Here is a 19,336-nt window from a genome sequence, read left to right on the forward strand (position 1 = left end):
CCTGGGCTTCGGGAGGAAGGTTCCACTGGCCAGGGACACCGAGGACAACTTCCTGGGGTTCAGGAGGAAGGTTCCACTGGCCAGGGACACCGAGGACAACTTCCTGGGCTTCAGGAGGAAGGTTCCACTGGTCAGGGACACCGAGGACAACTTCCTGGGCTTCGGGAGGAAGGTTCCACTGGCCAGGGACACCGAGGACAACTTCCTGGTCTTCGGGAGGAAGGCCAAATGAAAATTAGAGAGACACTTGTGCTACAGGCTTTGGAGTCTGGTTAGATTGGCCGGACCTCAACAACCTGTGCAACCGGACTGGAGTAGAGCTCAGGTGGACTCGGACTGACAGGTAAACTGAGCCAGTGACTGGAGTAGAGCTCAGGTGGACTCGGACTGACAGGTAAACTGAGTCAGTGGCTGGAGTAGAGCTCAGGTGGACACGGACTGACAGGTAAACTGAGCCAGTGACTGGAGTAGAGCTCAGGTGGACACGGACTGACAGGTAAACTGAGCCAGTGACTGGAGTAGAGCTCAGGTGGACACGGACTGACAGGTAAACTGAGCCAGTGACTGGAGTAGAGCTCAGGTGGACTCGGACTGACAGGTAAACTGAGCCAGTGGCTGGAGTAGAGCTCAGGTGGACTCGGACTGACAGGTAAACTGAGCCAGTGACTGGAGTAGCGCTCAGGTGGACACGGACTGACAGGTAAACTGAGCCAGTGGCTGGAGTAGAGCTCAGGTGGACTCGGACTGACAGGTAAACTGAGCCAGTGGCTGGAGTAGAGCTCAGGTGGACTCGGACTGACAGGTAAACTGAGTCAGTAGCTGGAGTAGAGCTCAGGTGGACTCGGACTGACAGGTAAACTGAGCCAGTGGCTGGAGTAGAGCTCAGGTGGACTCGGACTGACAGGTAAACTGAGCCAGTGGCTGGAGTAGAGCTCAGGTGGACTCAGACTGACAGGTAAACTGAGCCAGTGGCTGGAGTAGAGCTCAGGTGGACATGGACTGACAGGTAAACTGAGCCAGTGGCTGCCTGTGATATAGTTGTGTTTAGATCTCAGTGTTGTTGTGGAGGATTCTGTCGCCATGAACATCTCATCTTACATCCAGGACTCCTTGGTTTCAGACGGACGTGTAGGAGTATGCATGGTTATGTGTGTGTGTGTGAACATGCATGGTTGTGTGTGTGTGTGTGTGTGTGTGTGTGTGTGTGTGTGTGTGTGTGTGACCATGCATGGTTGTGTGTCAGCCTGCTGAGGTTAACTCCCACAGTGTCATAATATCTACACCCCTCAGCCCACTGAGGTTAACTCCCACAGTGTCATAATATCTACACCCCTCAGCCCACTGAGGTTAACTCCCACAGTGTCATAATATCTACACCCCTCAGCCTGCTGAGGTTAACTCCCACAGTGTCAAAATATCTACACCCCTCAGCCTGCTGAGGTTGACTCCCACAGTGTCAAAATATCTACACCCCTCTACAATATATCTACAATATCTACACCCCTCAGCCTGCTGAGGTTAACTCCCACAGTGTCATAATATCTACACCCCTCAGCCTGCTGAGGTTAACTCCCACAGTGTCAAAATATCTACACCCCTCAGCCTGCTGAGGTTAACTCCCAGTGTCATAATATCTAATATTATCCACACTAGTGTTTTTCCCGAGTCACAGGCGGAGCCACACCAGCGTTCTGAACAGCAGAATGTATCTCACTAACACCAAAGAGATTAAAAATGTCTGCTTTGGTTAGGGATTTTCAAGGTTAGGGTTAAGGTCAGGCATCAACTCTGAATGGTTAAGGTCAGGCATTAACTCTGAATGGTTAAGGTCAGGCATTAACTCTGAATGGTTAAGGTCAGGCATTAACTCGGAATGGTTAAGGTCAGGCATCAACTCTGAATGGTTAAGGTCAGGCATCAACTCGGAATGGTTAAGGTCAGGCATTAACTCAGAATGGTTAAGGTCAGGCATTAACTCTGAATGGTTAAGGTCAGGCATTAACTCTGAATGGTTAAGGTCAGGCATTAAATCGGAATGGTTAAGGTCAGGCATTAACTCGGAATGGTTAAGGTCAGGCATTAACTCGGAATGGTTAAGGTCAGGCATTAACTCGGAATGGTTAAGGTCAGGCATTAACTCGGAATGGTTAAGGTCAGGCATTAACTCGGAATGGTTAAGGTCAGGCATTAACTCGGAATGGTTAAGGTTTGGTTTTAGGTTTAAAACAAACATCTCTAAAATCTCTTTCTATCGCTGGATTCAAAATGCAACTTTTGGCACCAGAGGCAGATGTTTACGTCCATCCCCATTCCAGTCCACAACGCCATAGAAAAACCGAAAGGTAACATTGCTCACCTTTGCCCCTAGTGGCCGATATGGATGGACATCGAATGCTGATCTCGCCACACACAGTCCTCCTTCATCGTCCCCACGCACCATCCCACTCCTCCATACATACACCATCATCGTCCCCACAACACCATCCCAGTCCTCCATACATACACCATCATCGTCCCCACGCACCATCCCACTTCTCCATACATACACCATCATCGTCCCCACAACACCATCCCACTCCTCCATACATACACCATCATCGTCCCCACAACACCATCCCACTCCTCCATACATACACCATCATCGTCCCCACAACACCATCCCACTCCTCCATACATACACCATCATCGTCCCCACAACACCATCCCACTCCTCCATACATACACCATCATCATCCCCACAACACCATCCCACTCCTCCATACATACACCATCATCGTCCCCACAACACCATCCCACTCCTCCATACAGCCACCATACAAACAACTTGAAAACTCCTGTCCAACTCCAACTGATAACAGGAAATGATAGTGCTGCTATATGGATCTCTCTGCTCCTTCGTCCCATGAAGATATTTCCACCTTCGTCCCAGCCATGAAGTAATTTACCAAGGAGACCTTTGCCACCAGGGACCTTCGCCACCAGGGACCTTTGCCACCAGGGACTGGGGTTGTCACTATACCAGCATGGTGATACTACCATACCTGATTTTCTATGGAAAATACAAGGCTGGTCTAAACCTTTGGTTGTTTAAAACCTACTGTATGTAACAGTGTGGTGTGGTTTAGGGAAAATACACAGGTTTCTGGGTGACGACATCAGGTTTGTTTGTTTGTAACGTCAGGACTGTTCTCCTCAGGAAATGTAGTCTGCCTCATGTTTTGTCCTTGATAACTCTGAGTATCACGATACTGCTGTCGTAACAACCCTAATGGAGACCTTACACATCCAGACTAGGGGCACACACACACACACACACACACACACAAAGGAGCCATCTTTGTGTTCCTGACAGGTTGGGACAATATCAGTGGCCTCCACGCACGCACGCACGCACGCACACACACACAAAAGCTTGCCAAGCTTGTTTTAATTTGCAAGACAAATTCCCTTTAATAAGGGCAATCAACTGCTATGTATCTACTGTCTCTACGGCCTCGCACGTCTTTAGTGTCCTAGTAAACACCTTCCTGCCACGACAACTGAACTTCGCCCTGCTTTTGGACTTTCCCTGAGAACACAGAGAGACAGGTGTAACTGTGACAACCGAAACTCGGTTTTCAGTCAACAGGGAGTGCTTGGGGTAAGAGGTTGGCTGTAGGCATCATCTTACCCTCCCCTGTCCTATCCTTAACCAGGGGGGGGGGGGGTTAAACCTCTCATCCAAGAGTATGGTGTCAACAATCTTAGATATATACCACTTCCTCCTGTCCCTACTGTTACTGGAAACTTCTAGGAAACAGAGAACATTCCTACCCTACATATGTTACTGGAAACTTCTAGGAAACAGAATAGTCCTACCCTACAGATGTTACTGGAAACTAGAAACTTCTAGGAAACAGAGAACAGTCCTACCCTACAGATGTTGCTGGAAACTTCTAGGAAACAGAGAACATTCCTACCCTACATATGTTACTGGAAACTAGAAATTCTAGGAAACAGAATAGTCCTACCCTACATATGTTACTGGAAACTAGAAACTTCTAGGAAACAGAATAGTCCTACCCTACAGATGTTACTGGAAACTTCTAGGAAACAGAATAGTCCTACCCTACAGATGTTACTGGAAACTAGACACTTCTAGGAAATAGAGAACAGGTCTACCCTACAGATGTTACTGGAAACAAGAAACTTCTAGGAAACAGAGAACAGTCCTACCCTACAGATGTTACTGGAAACTAGACACTTCTAGGAAACAGAGAACAGTCCTACCCTACAGATGTTACTGGAAACTAGAAACTTCTAGGAAACAGAATAGTCCTACCCTACAGATGTTACTGGAAACTAGACACTTCTAGGAAACAGAGAACAGTCCTACCCTACAGATGTTACTGGAAACTTCTAGGAAACAGAGAACAGTCCTACCCTACAGATGTTACTGGAAACTAGAAACTTCTAGGAAACAGAGAACAGTCCTACCCTACAGATGTTACTGGAAACTAGAAACTTCTAGGAAACAGAGAACAGTCCTACCCTACAGATGTTACTGGAAACTAGAAACTTCTAGGAAACAGAATAGTCCTACCCTACAGATGTTACTGGAAACTAGAAACTTCTAGGAAACAGAGAACAGTCCTACCCTACAGATGTTACTGGAAACTTCTAGGAAACAGAGAACAGTCCTACCCTACAGATGTTACTGGAAACAAGAAACTTCTAGGAAACAGAGAACAGTCCTACCCTACAGATGTTACTGGAAACAAGAAACTTCTAGGAAACAGAGAACAGTCCTACCCTACAGATGTTACTGGAAACTAGACACTTCTAGGAAACAGAGAACAGTCCTACCCTACAGATGTTACTGGAAACTTTATTTTGCAGAGCCTCTTATCCAGAGAGACTTACCGTAGTAATCACATACATTTTCATATAAGTTCGTACTGGTCCCCTACGGGAATCGAACCCACAAACCTGGTGTTGATATCTTGTAACCATTAAGTTAACTTTCTAAAATGTACAAAATGCTCTGCTGTTCTGCATACGGTTTGTTAATTTAGTATCTAGTTAGTTATCTAGTACTATAAACCACTACAGCCTGCCCTGTTCACAGTGTAAACAGCTGAACATCTAACTACTATAAACCACTACAGCCTGCCCTGTTCACAAGACAGGACAGGGACAGGACAGGGAAAGGGACGGGGACAGGACAGGGAAAGGGACAGGACAGGACAGGGACAGGACAGGGACAGGATAGGGACATGGCAGGGACTGGACAGGGAAAGGGACAGGACAGGGAAAGGGACGGGGACAGGACAGGGAAAGGGACAGGACAGGGACAGGACAGGGACAGGGACAGGGACAGGATAGGGACATGGCAGGGAAAGGGACAGGACAGGGACAGGACAGGGACAGATTAGTGGTATTGTCTACCTCTGTATCCTCCCTTACTTCCCCTCCTCCCTTTACTACACACTGGGAACAACTGGATCAGTGTGAATATCACTATCACCTCCCTTTACTACACACTGGGAACAACTGGATCAGTGTGAATATCACTTTCACCTCCCTTTACTACACACTGGGAACAACTGGATCAGTGTGAATATCACTATCACTTCCCTTTACTACACACTGGGAACAACTGGATCAGTGTGAATATCACTATCACCTCCCGTTACTACACACTGGGAACAACTGGATCAGTGTGAATATCACTATCACCTCCCTTTACTACACACTGGGAACAACTGGATCAGTGTGAATATCACTATCACCTCCCTTTACTACACACTGGGAACAACTGGATCAGTGTGAATATCACTATCACCTCCCGTTACTACACACTGGGAACAACTGGATCAGTGTGAATATCACTATCACCTCCCGTTACTACACACTGGGAACAACTGGATCAGTGTGAATATCACTATCACCTCCCTTTACTACACACTGGGAACAACTGGATCAGTGTGAATATCACTATCACCTCCCTTTACTACACACTGGGAACAACTGGATCAGTGTGAATATCGCTATCAGAACTAAGTGTCCTCTACCGTCTACAGAGCAACATCAGAAACAATGTCTCCATGTCTATCTGTGCATCTCTCTCTCTCTCTCCCTCCCTCTCCCCCTCCCTCCCGCCCTCCCTCCTGACATACCATCTTAATTAAGCTGCTCCAGATAAGAGTAAACATCAACAAGGAGAACAGAACACCTAAGTGGAAAACAGCAGTGGTCCCCCTCCTTTCTCTCCCTCCCTCTATCCTACCATCCTGGGCCCACACTGCATTACATGATGTCATGATCGGAGTCGTCACGCTGCTCTCTAGGGGAAACGTATTTAACATTTTTCCATTGAGAAGACTCCCTGGTGATTACCAGCAGGCTGGCGCCGTGCCGGGTGGTGCTCCTAGTCTGCTGGCCCAGATCTTTCTCCCTGCTCTCTCCCCCTACTCTCTTCCCCTCCCCCTTCCCTTCTCTCTCCCCCTCCTCTCTTCCCCTCCCCCTTCCCTTCTCTCTCCCCCTCCTCTCTTCCCTTCTCTCTCCCCCTCCCCCTTCCCTGCTCTCTCCACCTCCTACTTCCCTGCTCTCCCCCCCTTCTACTTCCCTGCTCTCCCCCCCTTCTCTCTCCCCCTCCCCTCCTCTCTTCCCCTCCCCCTTCCCTGCTCTCCCCTCCCCCCATCCCCTCCCCCTTTCCTGCTCTCTCCCTCCCTCTCCCACTTCCCCTCCCCCTCCCCTCATTTTCCTTCTTTCTCTCTCTCTCTCTCTCTCTCTCTCTCTCTCTCTCTCTCGCCCCTCCCCAGAAACAGACAGACACACAGACAGACAGAGACAAAGAGACAGATAGACAGAAACAGACAGAGAGAGACAGAGACACAGAGACAGACAGACAGAAACCGAAACAGACAGAGACAGAGACACAGAGACAGAGACACAGAGACAGACAGACAGAAACAGACAGAGACAAAGAGACAGATAGACAGAGACACAGAGACAGAGACACAGAGACAGATAGACAGAGACAGAGACACAGAGACAGACAGACAGAGACAGAGACACAGAGACAGAGAGACAGACAGACATAAACAGACAGAGACAAAGAGACAGATAGACAGAGACAGAGACACAGACACAGAGACAGACAGACAGAAACAGACAGAGACAGAGACACAGACACAGACAGACAGAAACAGACAGAGACAAAGATACAGATAGACAGAAACAGACAGAGACAGATAGACAGAAACAGACAGAGACAGACAGACAGAAACAGACATAGACAGACAGACAGAAACAGACAGAGACAGACAGACAGACAGAAACAGACAGAAACAGACAGAGACAGACAGAAACAGACAGAGACAGACAGACAGACATAAACAGACAGAAACAGACAGAGACAGACAGAAACACAGTGTAGAGGATGGGTCAGGACTGAAGCCAGATCAGATGGGACAACATCCTGGCCAGCGCTGGCATTCCATCTCCCAACCAGACACTGTGTGTCTCTGTACTGTATGTGCAGACAGGCACAGCACCACTGTGTCTGTGTGTGTGAATGTGCATCTCACCACACTGAGTTGGCTCCACGAGGTGCGTATGGGTCTGTACTGCACCACGATGCCCTCGTCAGGTTTGGGCTCTCTGGACTGGTCCTCATCAGAGTCATTGTGAAGAGCTTTCTCCTGGTAGTTCTGATACAGTTCCTCCTCTGGGTCACACCACAGACAGACAGGTTGGGTCACACCACAGACAGACAAGTTGGGTCACACCACAGACAGACAGGTTGGGTCACACCACAGACAGACAGGTTGGATCACACCACAGACAGACAGGTTGGGTCACACCACAGACAGACAGGTTGGGTCACACCATAGACAGACAGACAGACAGACAGACAGATTGAGGGTGGATCACACCACAGACAGATAAACAGGTTGGATCACACCACAGACAGACAGGTTGGGTCACACCACAGACAGACAGGTTGGGTCACACCACAGACAGACAGACAGGGTGGATCCCACCACAGACAGACAGACAGGGTGGATCACACCACAGACAGACAGGTTGGGTCACACCACAGACAGACAGGTTGGGTCACACCACAGACAGACAGGTTGGGTCACACCATAGACAGACAGACAGACAGACAGATTTAGGGTGGATCACACCACAGACAGACAAACAGGTTGGATCACACCACAGACAGACAGGTTGGGTCACACCACAGACAGACAGGTTGGGTCACACCACAGACAGACAGACAGGGTGGATCCCACCACAGACAGACAGACAGGGTGGATCACACCACAGACAGACAGGTTGGGTCACACCACAGACAGACAGGTTGGGTCACACCACAGACAGACAAGTTGGGTCACACCACAGACAGACAGGTTGGGTTACACCACAGACAGACAGGTTGGGTCACACCACAGACAGACAGGTTGGGTCACACCACAGACAGACAGACAGGGTGGATCCCACCACAGACAGACAGACAGGGTGGATCACACCACAGACAGACTGGTTGGGTCACACCACAGACAGACAGGTTGGGTCACACCACAGACAGACAGACAGGGTGGATCCCACCACAGACAGACAGACAGGTTGGGTCACACCACAGACAGACAGACAGGTTGGGTCACACCACAGACAGACAGACAGGGTGGATCCCACCACAGACAGACAGACAGGGAGGACCACACCACAGACAGACTGGTTGAGGGCGCATCACAATAGTACAGTCCCCATTGAGAGCAAGACCTCAAACATGTGGACAGAAAATGACAAGTCATAAGGAGTTGATAAACACGACTGAGACAGAGATGTGACACTCACCTTCCCTGTCAAAAGTCCTCTGTGTGATCAGTCCTGGCTTCTTATCCGGTCTCTGAGAGACAAGAAGACATTTCGACTATTAACAACAGGCTTAGGATCAGCTCTCCCTGAGCCAGACTTATATTACCATGATGAACTGAGAAATAAGACTGGTCACTAGATCATTTACTGTGAGCATAGTCATCACAATATCCTAAATGATGCTTCAATAGTCAAATCTGGTTATGAATGACATCGTTGTACCAAGTTGGTTACCTTAACAACGCCTTGGAATTAACCCACGTCTATCCGTCTCCACCCACACCTGTGCTCGACCCCTGACCTCTGCACTGACCTGTCAACCTGACCCCGCCTAATTAAAGAGCGGTGGACTGGAGAGAGAGAGAGAGAGAGAGTGTGTGTGTGTGTGTGTGTGTGTGTGTGTGTGTGAAGTGAGCGAGCGAGTGTGTATTGCAATCATTAGCCTGACTTCAACAGAAACGTCTCCTGACAATGTTCCAACTTCAAGCTAGCTGTGGACTTGGGTCCCTGACGTGAACTTCAGGAGAACAGTTAATCAAACATGAATCCCTCAGGCAGGTGGGTGGTAGTAAACTGTGTGACTGTGACTGTAAGGTAAGAGACAACGGGCAAGGCAAGGAGAGAACGCTATTATGACAATTCCCTGAAAAAGAATGAAACGAATACATCTGTTCCTACCTTGTTCTTCTTCCCAGGGCTGGTCGGTGTCTCCTTGACCTCCTGTAGTCCTTTGAGTACAGACTGGGACAGGAGATGGGTCTTTGGGTCTACAGACTGGGACAAGAGATGGGTTTTTGGGTCTACAGATGGTACTTCCACTTCCACTCCACTCACCACTGCCCTCCTGTACGAGGTAGACCTCAACCCCCTTTTCAGACTCCCAGGGCTCTCATCCTGGTCTGTCCCCTCTCCCCCTCCGTCCGTGGAGAAGAAGGATCCAGTCTCCACCATGCTGACAGCTCGTAGGGCCCGCTTGGTAGGATCCAGGCCCAGCAGACCCCCCAGGCCCTGGCTCTGTACCCCAGCAGGAGAGGCCTTGCTCAGGGACGCCAGCCCTTTGGGGATCAGCTGCTGTGTGCCCATCTTCAGGGCAGCTGCACTGTGGGTGCTGAGGACAATGGAGGGAGGAGGAGAGAGGGAGGGGGCAGACATGTCAGCAGGGGAGGGGCTGCGGGGTGTGGGGGGGTCAGAAGGGGTGGAGGTGGAGGTGAGGGAGGAGATACTGCAGGTGGAGCTGTGAGATGGGGTAGGGGTGTGGAGACTAGGGGGAGAAGGGTGAGGGGTTAAGGGGTGATAGGAAGAAGAGGAGGTCAGGTTATGGTGGTGGTTGTTAATGGGGGTGGCAGGGGGAGAGGGGTGACTGGAGGAGGCACGGTCCGGCAGTGAGGAACTTGTTCCAAACACTATCTGGTCTCTGTGAGAGGTGAGGGTGAACGGGCTGGAGAGTCGCTTCAGGGCATCGCGTGGCCGCTTGTCTGACCACACCTTCTCCTTGTTACCGATTTGACCAGCACTTCCACCATGGTGCGCCTTATTGTCCAATGACGAAAACTTGTCCTCCGACTTGAACTTGGACAGGGAGAAACGTCCTTTGGCCAAATGTCCAATGCTGATACTCCTGACAACCCGTGTCCTCCTGGTGGGTTGGTTGAGAACGTGCTTCAGAATGACCGTCCCTCCTCCCGGCGTGGCCACCAGTCGCTCTGCAGGCTGGCGCAGGGTAAAGCCGCACTTGTTGTCCTCTACGGGCAAGTCAGTCATGTGGAGTCTGTCTATCTGGTAGCTGAGGGGACGGGCCTTTAGCTTGCTGGGACCAGTGTGATTGGCTGATTGCCGCTTCCACAGCGGACTGATGTTATTGTTGGACAGATCCACTTCGTTCCCGCCCTCCATGGCGCATCAATCACGATTGTCTTTTGTTTCTCACTGTGGAGCTGGAGTCTCGTCCGACACGACTGGTCACTGTGCAAACATCCCGACCCCACAGAGAACTGCAATAATGCCTGGTTGTAAACACAAAGAGAGAGGTCAAAAACCAAGCGGGAGGGGGAGCAGAGTAAGTCCTTACTTTTCATTGGTTAGGGCTGTCTGTGAGGTCACGAGTTGGGCCATTCTGCCTTCTCCAGACAGTCGTCAGTCATTCTGCCTTCTCTCTTAAGTCGTCAGTCATTCTACCTTCTCCCTACAGTTGTCAGTCATTCTGCCTTCTCCAGACAGTTGTCAGTCATTCTGCCTTCTCCAGACAGTTGTCAGTCATTCTGCCTTCACTCTACAGTTGTCAGTCATTCTGCCTCCTCCCTACAGTTGTCTGTCATTCTGCCTTCTCCCTACAGTTGTCAGTCATTCTGCCTTCTCCAGACAGTTGTCAGTCATTCTGCCTTCACTCTACAGTTGTCAGTCATTCTGCCTCCTCCCTACAGTCGTCAGTCATTCTGCCTCCTCCCTACAGTTGTCAGTCATTCTGCCTTCTCCCTACAGTTGTCTGTCATTCTGCCTTCTCCCTACAGTTGTCAGTCATTCTGCCTCCTCCCTACAGTTGTCTGTCATTCTGCCTTCTCCCTACAGTTGTCAGTCATTCTGCCTTCTCCAGACAGTTGTCAGTCATTCTGCCTTCACTCTACAGTTGTCAGTCATTCTGCCTCCTCCCTACAGTCGTCAGTCATTCTGCCTCCTCCCTACAGTCGTCAGTCATTCTGCCTTCTCCCTACAGTCGTCAGTCATTCTGCCTTCTCCAGACAGTTGTCAGTCATTTTGCCTCCTCCCTACAGTCGTCAGTCATTCTGCCTCCTCCCTACAGTTGTCAGTCATTCTGCCTTCTCCAGACAGTTCAGTCATTCTGCCTTCTCCCTACAGTTCAGTCATTCTGCCTTCTCCAGACAGTCGTCAGTCATTCTGCCTTCTCCCTACAGTTCAGTCATTCTGCCTTCTCCAGACAGTCGTCAGTCATTCTGCCTTCTCCCTACAGTCGTCAGTCATTCTGCCTTCTCCCTACAGTTCTGTCATTCTGCCTTCTCCCTACAGTTGTCTGTCATTCTGCCTTCTCCAGACAGTCGTCAGTCATTCTGCCTTCTCCCTACAGTTGTCAGTCATTCTGCCTTCTCCCTACAGTCGTCAGTCATTCTGCCTTCTCCCTACAGTTGTCAGTCATTCTGCCTTCTCCAAACAGTTGTCAGTCATTTTGCATCCTCCCTACAGTCGTCAGTCATTCTGCTTCCTCCCTACAGTTGTCAGTCATTCTGCCTTCTCCAGACAGTTCAGTCATTCTGCCTCCTCCCTACAGTCGTCAGTCATTCTGCCTTCTCCCTACAGTTGTCAGTCATTCTGCCTTCTCCAGACAGTTGTCAGTCATTTTGCCTCCTCCCTACAGTCGTCAGTCATTCTGCTTCCTCCCTACAGTTGTCAGTCATTCTGCCTTCTCCAGACAGTCGTCAGTCATTCTGCCTTCTCCCTACAGTTCAGTCATTCTGCCTTCTCCAGACAGTCATCAGTCATTCTGCCTTCTCCCTACAGTTCAGTCATTCTGCCTTCTCCCTACAGTTCAGTCATTCTGCCTTCTCCCTACAGTTCAGTCATTCTGCCTTCTCCAGACAGTCGTCAGTCATTCTGCCTTCTCCCTACAGTTGTCAGTCATTCTGCCTTCTCCAGACAGTCGTCAGTCATTCTGCCTTCTCCCTACAGTTCAGTCATTCTGCCTTCTCCAGACAGTTGTCAGTCATTCTGCCTTCTCCAGACAGTCGTCAGTCATTCTGCCTTCTCCCTACAGTCGTCAGTCATTCTGCCTTCTCCCTACAGTTGTCAGTCATTCTGCCTTCTCCCTACAGTTGTCACCTATGCCCACGACTGCCTCATGTAAACTACAATCCCGACGCTGTTTAAACATTTACAAACGTTGTTAATCATCGCTTCAAATATGGTTTTCAAAAGATATGGCCCTAATCTTTCATCCTACTAAACTACACTGTAGTAGTTACAGATCCATACAGCCTCCATCCTACTAAACTACACTGTAGTAGTTACAGATCCATACAGCCTCCATCCTACTAAACTACACTGTAGTAGTTACAGACCCATACAGCCTCCATCCTACTAAACTACACTGTAGTAGTTACAGACCCATACAGCTATGGAGCCTCCATCCAACTAAACTACACTGTAGCAGTTACAGATCCATACAGCTATGGAGCCTCCATCCTACTAAACTACACTGTAGTAGTTACAGATCCATACAGCCTCCATCCTACTAAACTACACTGTAGTAGCTACAGACCCATACAGCCTCCATCCTACTAAACTACACTGTAGTAGTTACAGATCCATACAGCCTCCATCCTACTAAACTACACTGTATCAGTTACAGACCCATACAGCCTCCATCCTACTAAACTACACTGTAGTAGTTACAGACCCATACAGCTATGGAGCCTCCATCCAACTAAACTACACTGTAGCAGTTACAGATCCATACAGCTATGGAGCCTCCATCCTACTAAACTACACTGTAGTAGTTACAGATCCATACAGCCTCCATCCTACTAAACTACACTGTAGTAGCTACAGACCCATACAGCCTCCATCCTACTAAACTACACTGTAGCAGTTACAGATCCATACAGCTATGGAGCCTCCATCCTACTAAACTACACTGTAGTAGTTACAGATCCATACAGCCTCCATCCTACTAAACTACACTGTAGTAGTTACAGACCCATACAGCCTCCATCCTACTAAACTACACTGTAGTAGTTACAGACCCATACAGCTATGGAGCCTCCATCCTACTAAACTACACTGTAGTAGTTACAGATCCATACAGCCTCCATCCTACTAAACTACACTGTAGTAGCTACAGACCCATACAGCCTCCATCCTACTAAACTACACTGTAGTAGTTACAGATCCATACAGCCTCCATCCTACTAAACTACACTGTAGTAGTTAAAGACCCATACAGCCTCCATCCTACTAAACTACACTGTAGTAGTTACAGACCCATACAGCCTCCATCCTACTAAACTACACTGTATCAGTTACAGATCCATTCAGCTATGGAGCCTCCATCCTACTAAACTACACTGTAGTAGTTACAGATCCATACAGCTATGGAGCCTCCATCCTACTAAACTACACTGTAGTAGTTACAGACCCATACAGCCTCCATCCTACTAAACTACACTGTAGTAGTTACAGATCCATACAGCTATAGAGCCTCCATCCTACTAAACTACACTGTATCAGTTACAGACCCATACAGCCTCCATCCTACTAAACTACACTGTATCAGTTACAGATCCATACAGCCTCCATCCTACTAAACTACACTGTAGTAGTTACAGACCCATACAGCCTCCATCCTACTAAACTACACTGTAGTAGTTACAGATCCATACAGCTATGGAGCCTCCATCCTACTAAACTACACTGTAGTAGTTACAGATCCATACAGCTATGGAGCCTCCATCCTACTAAACTACACTGTAATAGTTAGACCCATACAGCCTCCATCCTACTAAACTACACTGTATCAGTTACAGATCCATACAGCTATGGAGCCTCCATCCTACTAAACTACACTGTAGTAGTTACAGATCCATACAGCCTCCATCCTACTAAACTACACTGTAGCAGTTACAGACCCATACAGGTATGGAGCCTCCATCCTACTAAACTACACTGTAGTAGTTACAGACCCATACAGCCTCCATCCTACTAAACTACACTGTATCAGTTACAGATCCATACAGCTATGGAGCCTCCATCCTACTAAACTACACTGTAGCAGTTACAGATCCATACAGCTATGGAGCCTCCATCCTACTAAACTACACTGTAGTAGTTACAGATCCATACAGCCTCCATCCTACTAAACTACACTGTAGTAGCTACAGATCCATACAGCCTCCATCCTACTAAACTACACTGTATCAGTTACAGATCCATACAGCTATGGAGCCTCCATCCTACTAAACTACACTGTAGCAGTTACAGATCCATACAGCTATAGAGCCTTCATCCTACTAAACTACACTGTAGTAGTTACAGATCCATACAGCCTCCATCCTACTAAACTTCACTGTAGTAGTTACAGATCCATACAGCCTCCATCCTACTAAACTACACTGTAGTAGTTACAGATCCATACAGCCTCCATCCTACTAAACTACACTGTAGCAGTTACAGACCCATACAGGTATGGAGCCTCCATCCTACTAAACTACACTGTAGTAGTTACAGACCCATACAGCCTCCATCCTACTAAACCACACTGTATCAGTTACAGATCCATACAGCCTCCATCCTACTAAACTACACTGTAGCAGTTACAGATCCATACAGCCTCCATCCTACTAAACTACACTGTAGCAGTTACAGATCCATACAGCTATGGAGCCTCCATCCTACTAAACTACACTGTAGTAGTTACAGATCCATACAGCTATGGAGCCTCCATCCTACTAAACTACACTGTATCAGTTACAGATCCATACAGCTATGGAGCCTCCATCCTACTAAACTACACTGTAGCAGTTACAGATCCATACAGCTATAGAGCCTTCATCCTACTAAACTTCACTGTAGTAGTTACAGATCCATACAGCCTCCATCCTACTAAACTACACTGTAGTAGTTACAGACCCATACAGCTATGGAGCCTCCATCCTACTAAACTACACTGTAGTAGTTACAGACCCATACAGCCTCCATCCTACTAAACTACACTGTAGTAGTTACAGACCCATACAGCTATGGAGCCTCCATCCTACTAAACTACACTGTATCAGTTACAGATTCATACAGCCTCCATCCTACTAAACTACACTGTAGTAGTTACAGATCCATACAGCCTCCATCCTACTAAACTACACTGTAGTAGTTACAGATCCATACAGCTATGGAGCCTCCATCCTACTAAACTACACTGTATCAGTTACAGATCCATACAGCTATGGAGCCTCCATCCTACTAAACTACACTGTAGCAGTTACAGATCCATACAGCTATAGAGCCTTCATCCTACTAAACTTCACTGTAGTAGTTACAGATCCATACAGCCTCCATCCTACTAAACTACACTGTAGTAGTTACAGACCCATACAGCTATGGAGCCTCCATCCTACTAAACTACACTGTAGTAGTTACAGACCCATACAGCCTCCATCCTACTAAACTACACTGTAGTAGTTACAGACCCATACAGCTATGGAGCCTCCATCCTACTAAACTACACTGTATCAGTTACAGATTCATACAGCCTCCATCCTACTAAACTACACTGTAGTAGTTACAGATCCATACAGCCTCCATCCTACTAAACTACACTGTAGTAGTTACAGATCCATACAGCTATGGAGCCTCCATCCTACTAAACTACACTGTATCAGTTACAGATCCATACAGCTATGGAGCCTCCATCCTACTAAACTACACTGTAGCAGTTACAGATCCATACAGCTATAGAGCCTTCATCCTACTAAACTTCACTGTAGTAGTTACAGATCCATACAGCCTCCATCCTACTAAACTACACTGTAGTAGTTACAGACCCATACAGCTATGGAGCCTCCATCCTACTAAACTACACTGTAGTAGTTACAGACCCATACAGCCTCCATCCTACTAAACTACACTGTAGTAGTTACAGACCCATACAGCTATGGAGCCTCCATCCTACTAAACTACACTGTATCAGTTACAGATTCATACAGCCTCCATCCTACTAAACTACACTGTAGTAGTTACAGATCCATACAGCCTCCATCCTACTAAACTACACTGTAGTAGTTACAGATCCATACAGCTATGGAGCCTCCATCCTACTAAACTACACTGTATCAGTTACAGATCCATACAGCTATGGAGCCTCCATCCTACTAAACTACACTGTAGTAGTTACAGACCCATACAGCCTCCATCCTACTAAACTACACTGTAGTAGTTACAGACCCATACAGCTATGGAGCCTCCATCCTACTAAACTACACTGTATCAGTTACAGATTCATACAGCCTCCATCCTACTAAACTACACTGTAGTAGTTACAGATCCATACAGCCTCCATCCTACTAAACTACACTGTAGTAGTTACAGATCCATACAGCTATGGAGCCTCCATCCTACTAAACTACACTGTATCAGTTACAGATCCATACAGCTATGGAGCCTCCATCCTACTAAACTACACTGTAGCAGTTACAGATCCATACAGCTATAGAGCCTTCATCCTACTAAACTTCACTGTAGTAGTTACAGATCCATACAGCCTCCATCCTACTAAACTACACTGTAGTAGTTACAGACCCATACAGCTATGGAGCCTCCATCCTACTAAACTACACTGTAGTAGTTACAGACCCATACAGCCTCCATCCTACTAAACTACACTGTAGTAGTTACAGACCCATACAGCTATGGAGCCTCCATCCTACTAAACTACACTGTATCAGTTACAGATTCATACAGCCTCCATCCTACTAAACTACACTGTAGTAGTTACAGATCCATACAGCCTCCATCCTACTAAACTACACTGTAGTAGTTACAGATCCATACAGCTATGGAGCCTCCATCCTACTAAACTATACTGTATCAGTTACAGATCCATACAGCTATGGAGCCTCCATCCTACTAAACTACACTGTAGCAGTTACAGATCCATACAGCTATAGAGCCTTCATCCTACTAAACTTCACTGTAGTAGTTACAGATCCATACAGCCTCCATCCTACTAAACTACACTGTAGTAGTTACAGACCCATACAGCTATGGAGCCTCCATCCTACTAAACTACACTGTAGTAGTTACAGACCCATACAGCCTCCATCCTACTAAACTACACTGTAGTAGTTACAGACCCATACAGCTATGGAGCCTCCATCCTACTAAACTACACTGTATCAGTTACAGATTCATACAGCCTCCATCCTACTAAACTACACTGTAGTAGTTACAGATCCATACAGCCTCCATCCTACTAAACTACACTGTAGTAGTTACAGATCCATACAGCTATGGAGCCTCCATCCTACTAAACTACACTGTATCAGTTACAGATCCATACAGCTATGGAGCCTCCATCCTACTAAACTACACTTCCAGTACATTCCTGAGTTACACAGTTATGATAACACACACAGGTGTTTGGTGCATGCTAGATAGCTAATTAACACAGGTGATCGATCGCCTCCTCTTCCATCTGTTTTCCATAAACAAGCGCTGTAACATGGATATATGTCCGTGTGGAAACACTAACCCTAAACGTATCAATTTAATAACCCTTTGTTAAATAGAGTATTATTGATTTTTTTGTTCGTGTAAATGATTTTTCGCTGATATGCTTCCAAAACAGTACCGCCAGACATGCATGTTAATGTTCAGCCCGAGCGGTGGGAGATGTGGACAAAACTTCCCCTTGAAGAAGACGCATTCGTCTAATGATTCTTAGTGTAATGGACCTTATAAGTCATGATCAGGGCCTGGGTCGTTCCTTTACCACTGCACCAATAGCCTAATATCCATGAATAGTACCGGACCACAACAGATCCCTGATACAGCAGAGGACTGACAGACAGACAGGCATGCAGACAGCGGAGGAACGTTTACTCTGAATTATAACGCTCTGGAGGAGTCACGGTTAAGAGCTATGCAGCAGAACATGTTCAGACAACACACGTTGTCTTTTCAGAGAAGTAGGCTGGCTCGTGTAACCAAGTAGCCACAGAAAGAGAGAGAAACAGTTTCCACATTGACCTGTAAAAGAGCGGTTCCCACGGCGAGCGTGTCTTCTAGTAGCCCCGTGAGGGACAAGACAGACGTACCTTTCTACTGACTGGTCATGGTGCCTGTGTCCTGGACTTCTCAATGGACTAGACAACGTTTTCTTGTTGTTTTGACAGCTTATTTATGCTTGAGGTAAACTATTCCTTTGTGCAACAACAACAAAAAGAGTTGTCTTATCAGTAATCCGGCGACCGTCGGCTGTTTTCAGAGTATCTCAAAGTCCTGTGTTTTGTTGGGTAGTAGCCGAGTGACCCGGGTTGAGTGTTCAGGAGGAGAGGACTGGGACAGAGAGGAGGAGGGGGGAGTGCCGAACAGCACAGAAGCCATCCCAAGTTCACCTGACGTCATGTGTACTACAACTCGACCGACTTGGACTTGTAAACTAAAGCTAAGGGAAGCTATAAAACATTCCAAGGGAAAAGAAAACGTCCTAAATAATGTAGGAATATAGTCAACAAAATCACAGCGTCCATACGGACAAAAAAATGATTTACATTTGGGACAAGTTTTGTAAAGGGAAGTGTGGGACTTAGTTCAAAATGTAAAAAATGTTCAGTGATTTAGCGCCACCCTGTGGTTCTATAGAGTACAGCCACAGTAGACGACAAGAAGTCGAGAGTAGAACACTTGTTTCTACTAATACATACGTGCACAACTTTTCCTACACAGATTCCAATGACAGTGGTAACTCAAG

At 47.4% G+C, this 19,336-nt stretch overlaps 1 protein-coding gene across 2 annotated transcripts in view; it reads right to left on the reverse strand.

Annotated features, from left to right (window-relative positions):
* Positions 1-18,928, reverse strand: part of LOC110503240 (rho guanine nucleotide exchange factor 26) — a 110,639-nt gene extending 91,711 nt beyond the window's left edge. Inside the window, exons 1-4 of one of the 2 annotated variants that reach the window (XM_036961332.2) lie at positions 18,681-18,928; positions 9,547-10,871; positions 8,848-8,899; positions 7,572-7,711 (exon numbers count right to left, since the gene is read on the reverse strand). In XM_036961332.2, the coding sequence (XP_036817227.2) occupies positions 7,572-7,711; positions 8,848-8,899; positions 9,547-10,761 (1,407 nt within the window). In that variant the 5' untranslated portion in view covers positions 10,762-10,871; positions 18,681-18,928. Of the gene's footprint in view, positions 1-7,571; positions 7,712-8,847; positions 8,900-9,546; positions 10,872-18,612 lie in introns of both variants that reach the window. The other variant, XM_036961333.2, reaches the window with a different exon arrangement.
* Positions 18,929-19,336: the final 408 nt, after the last annotated feature.

Source organism: Oncorhynchus mykiss, chromosome 24, assembly GCF_057628025.1.
Source record: "Oncorhynchus mykiss isolate SJ-2025 chromosome 24, ASM5762802v1, whole genome shotgun sequence".
NCBI lineage: Eukaryota > Metazoa > Chordata > Actinopteri > Salmoniformes > Salmonidae > Oncorhynchus > Oncorhynchus mykiss.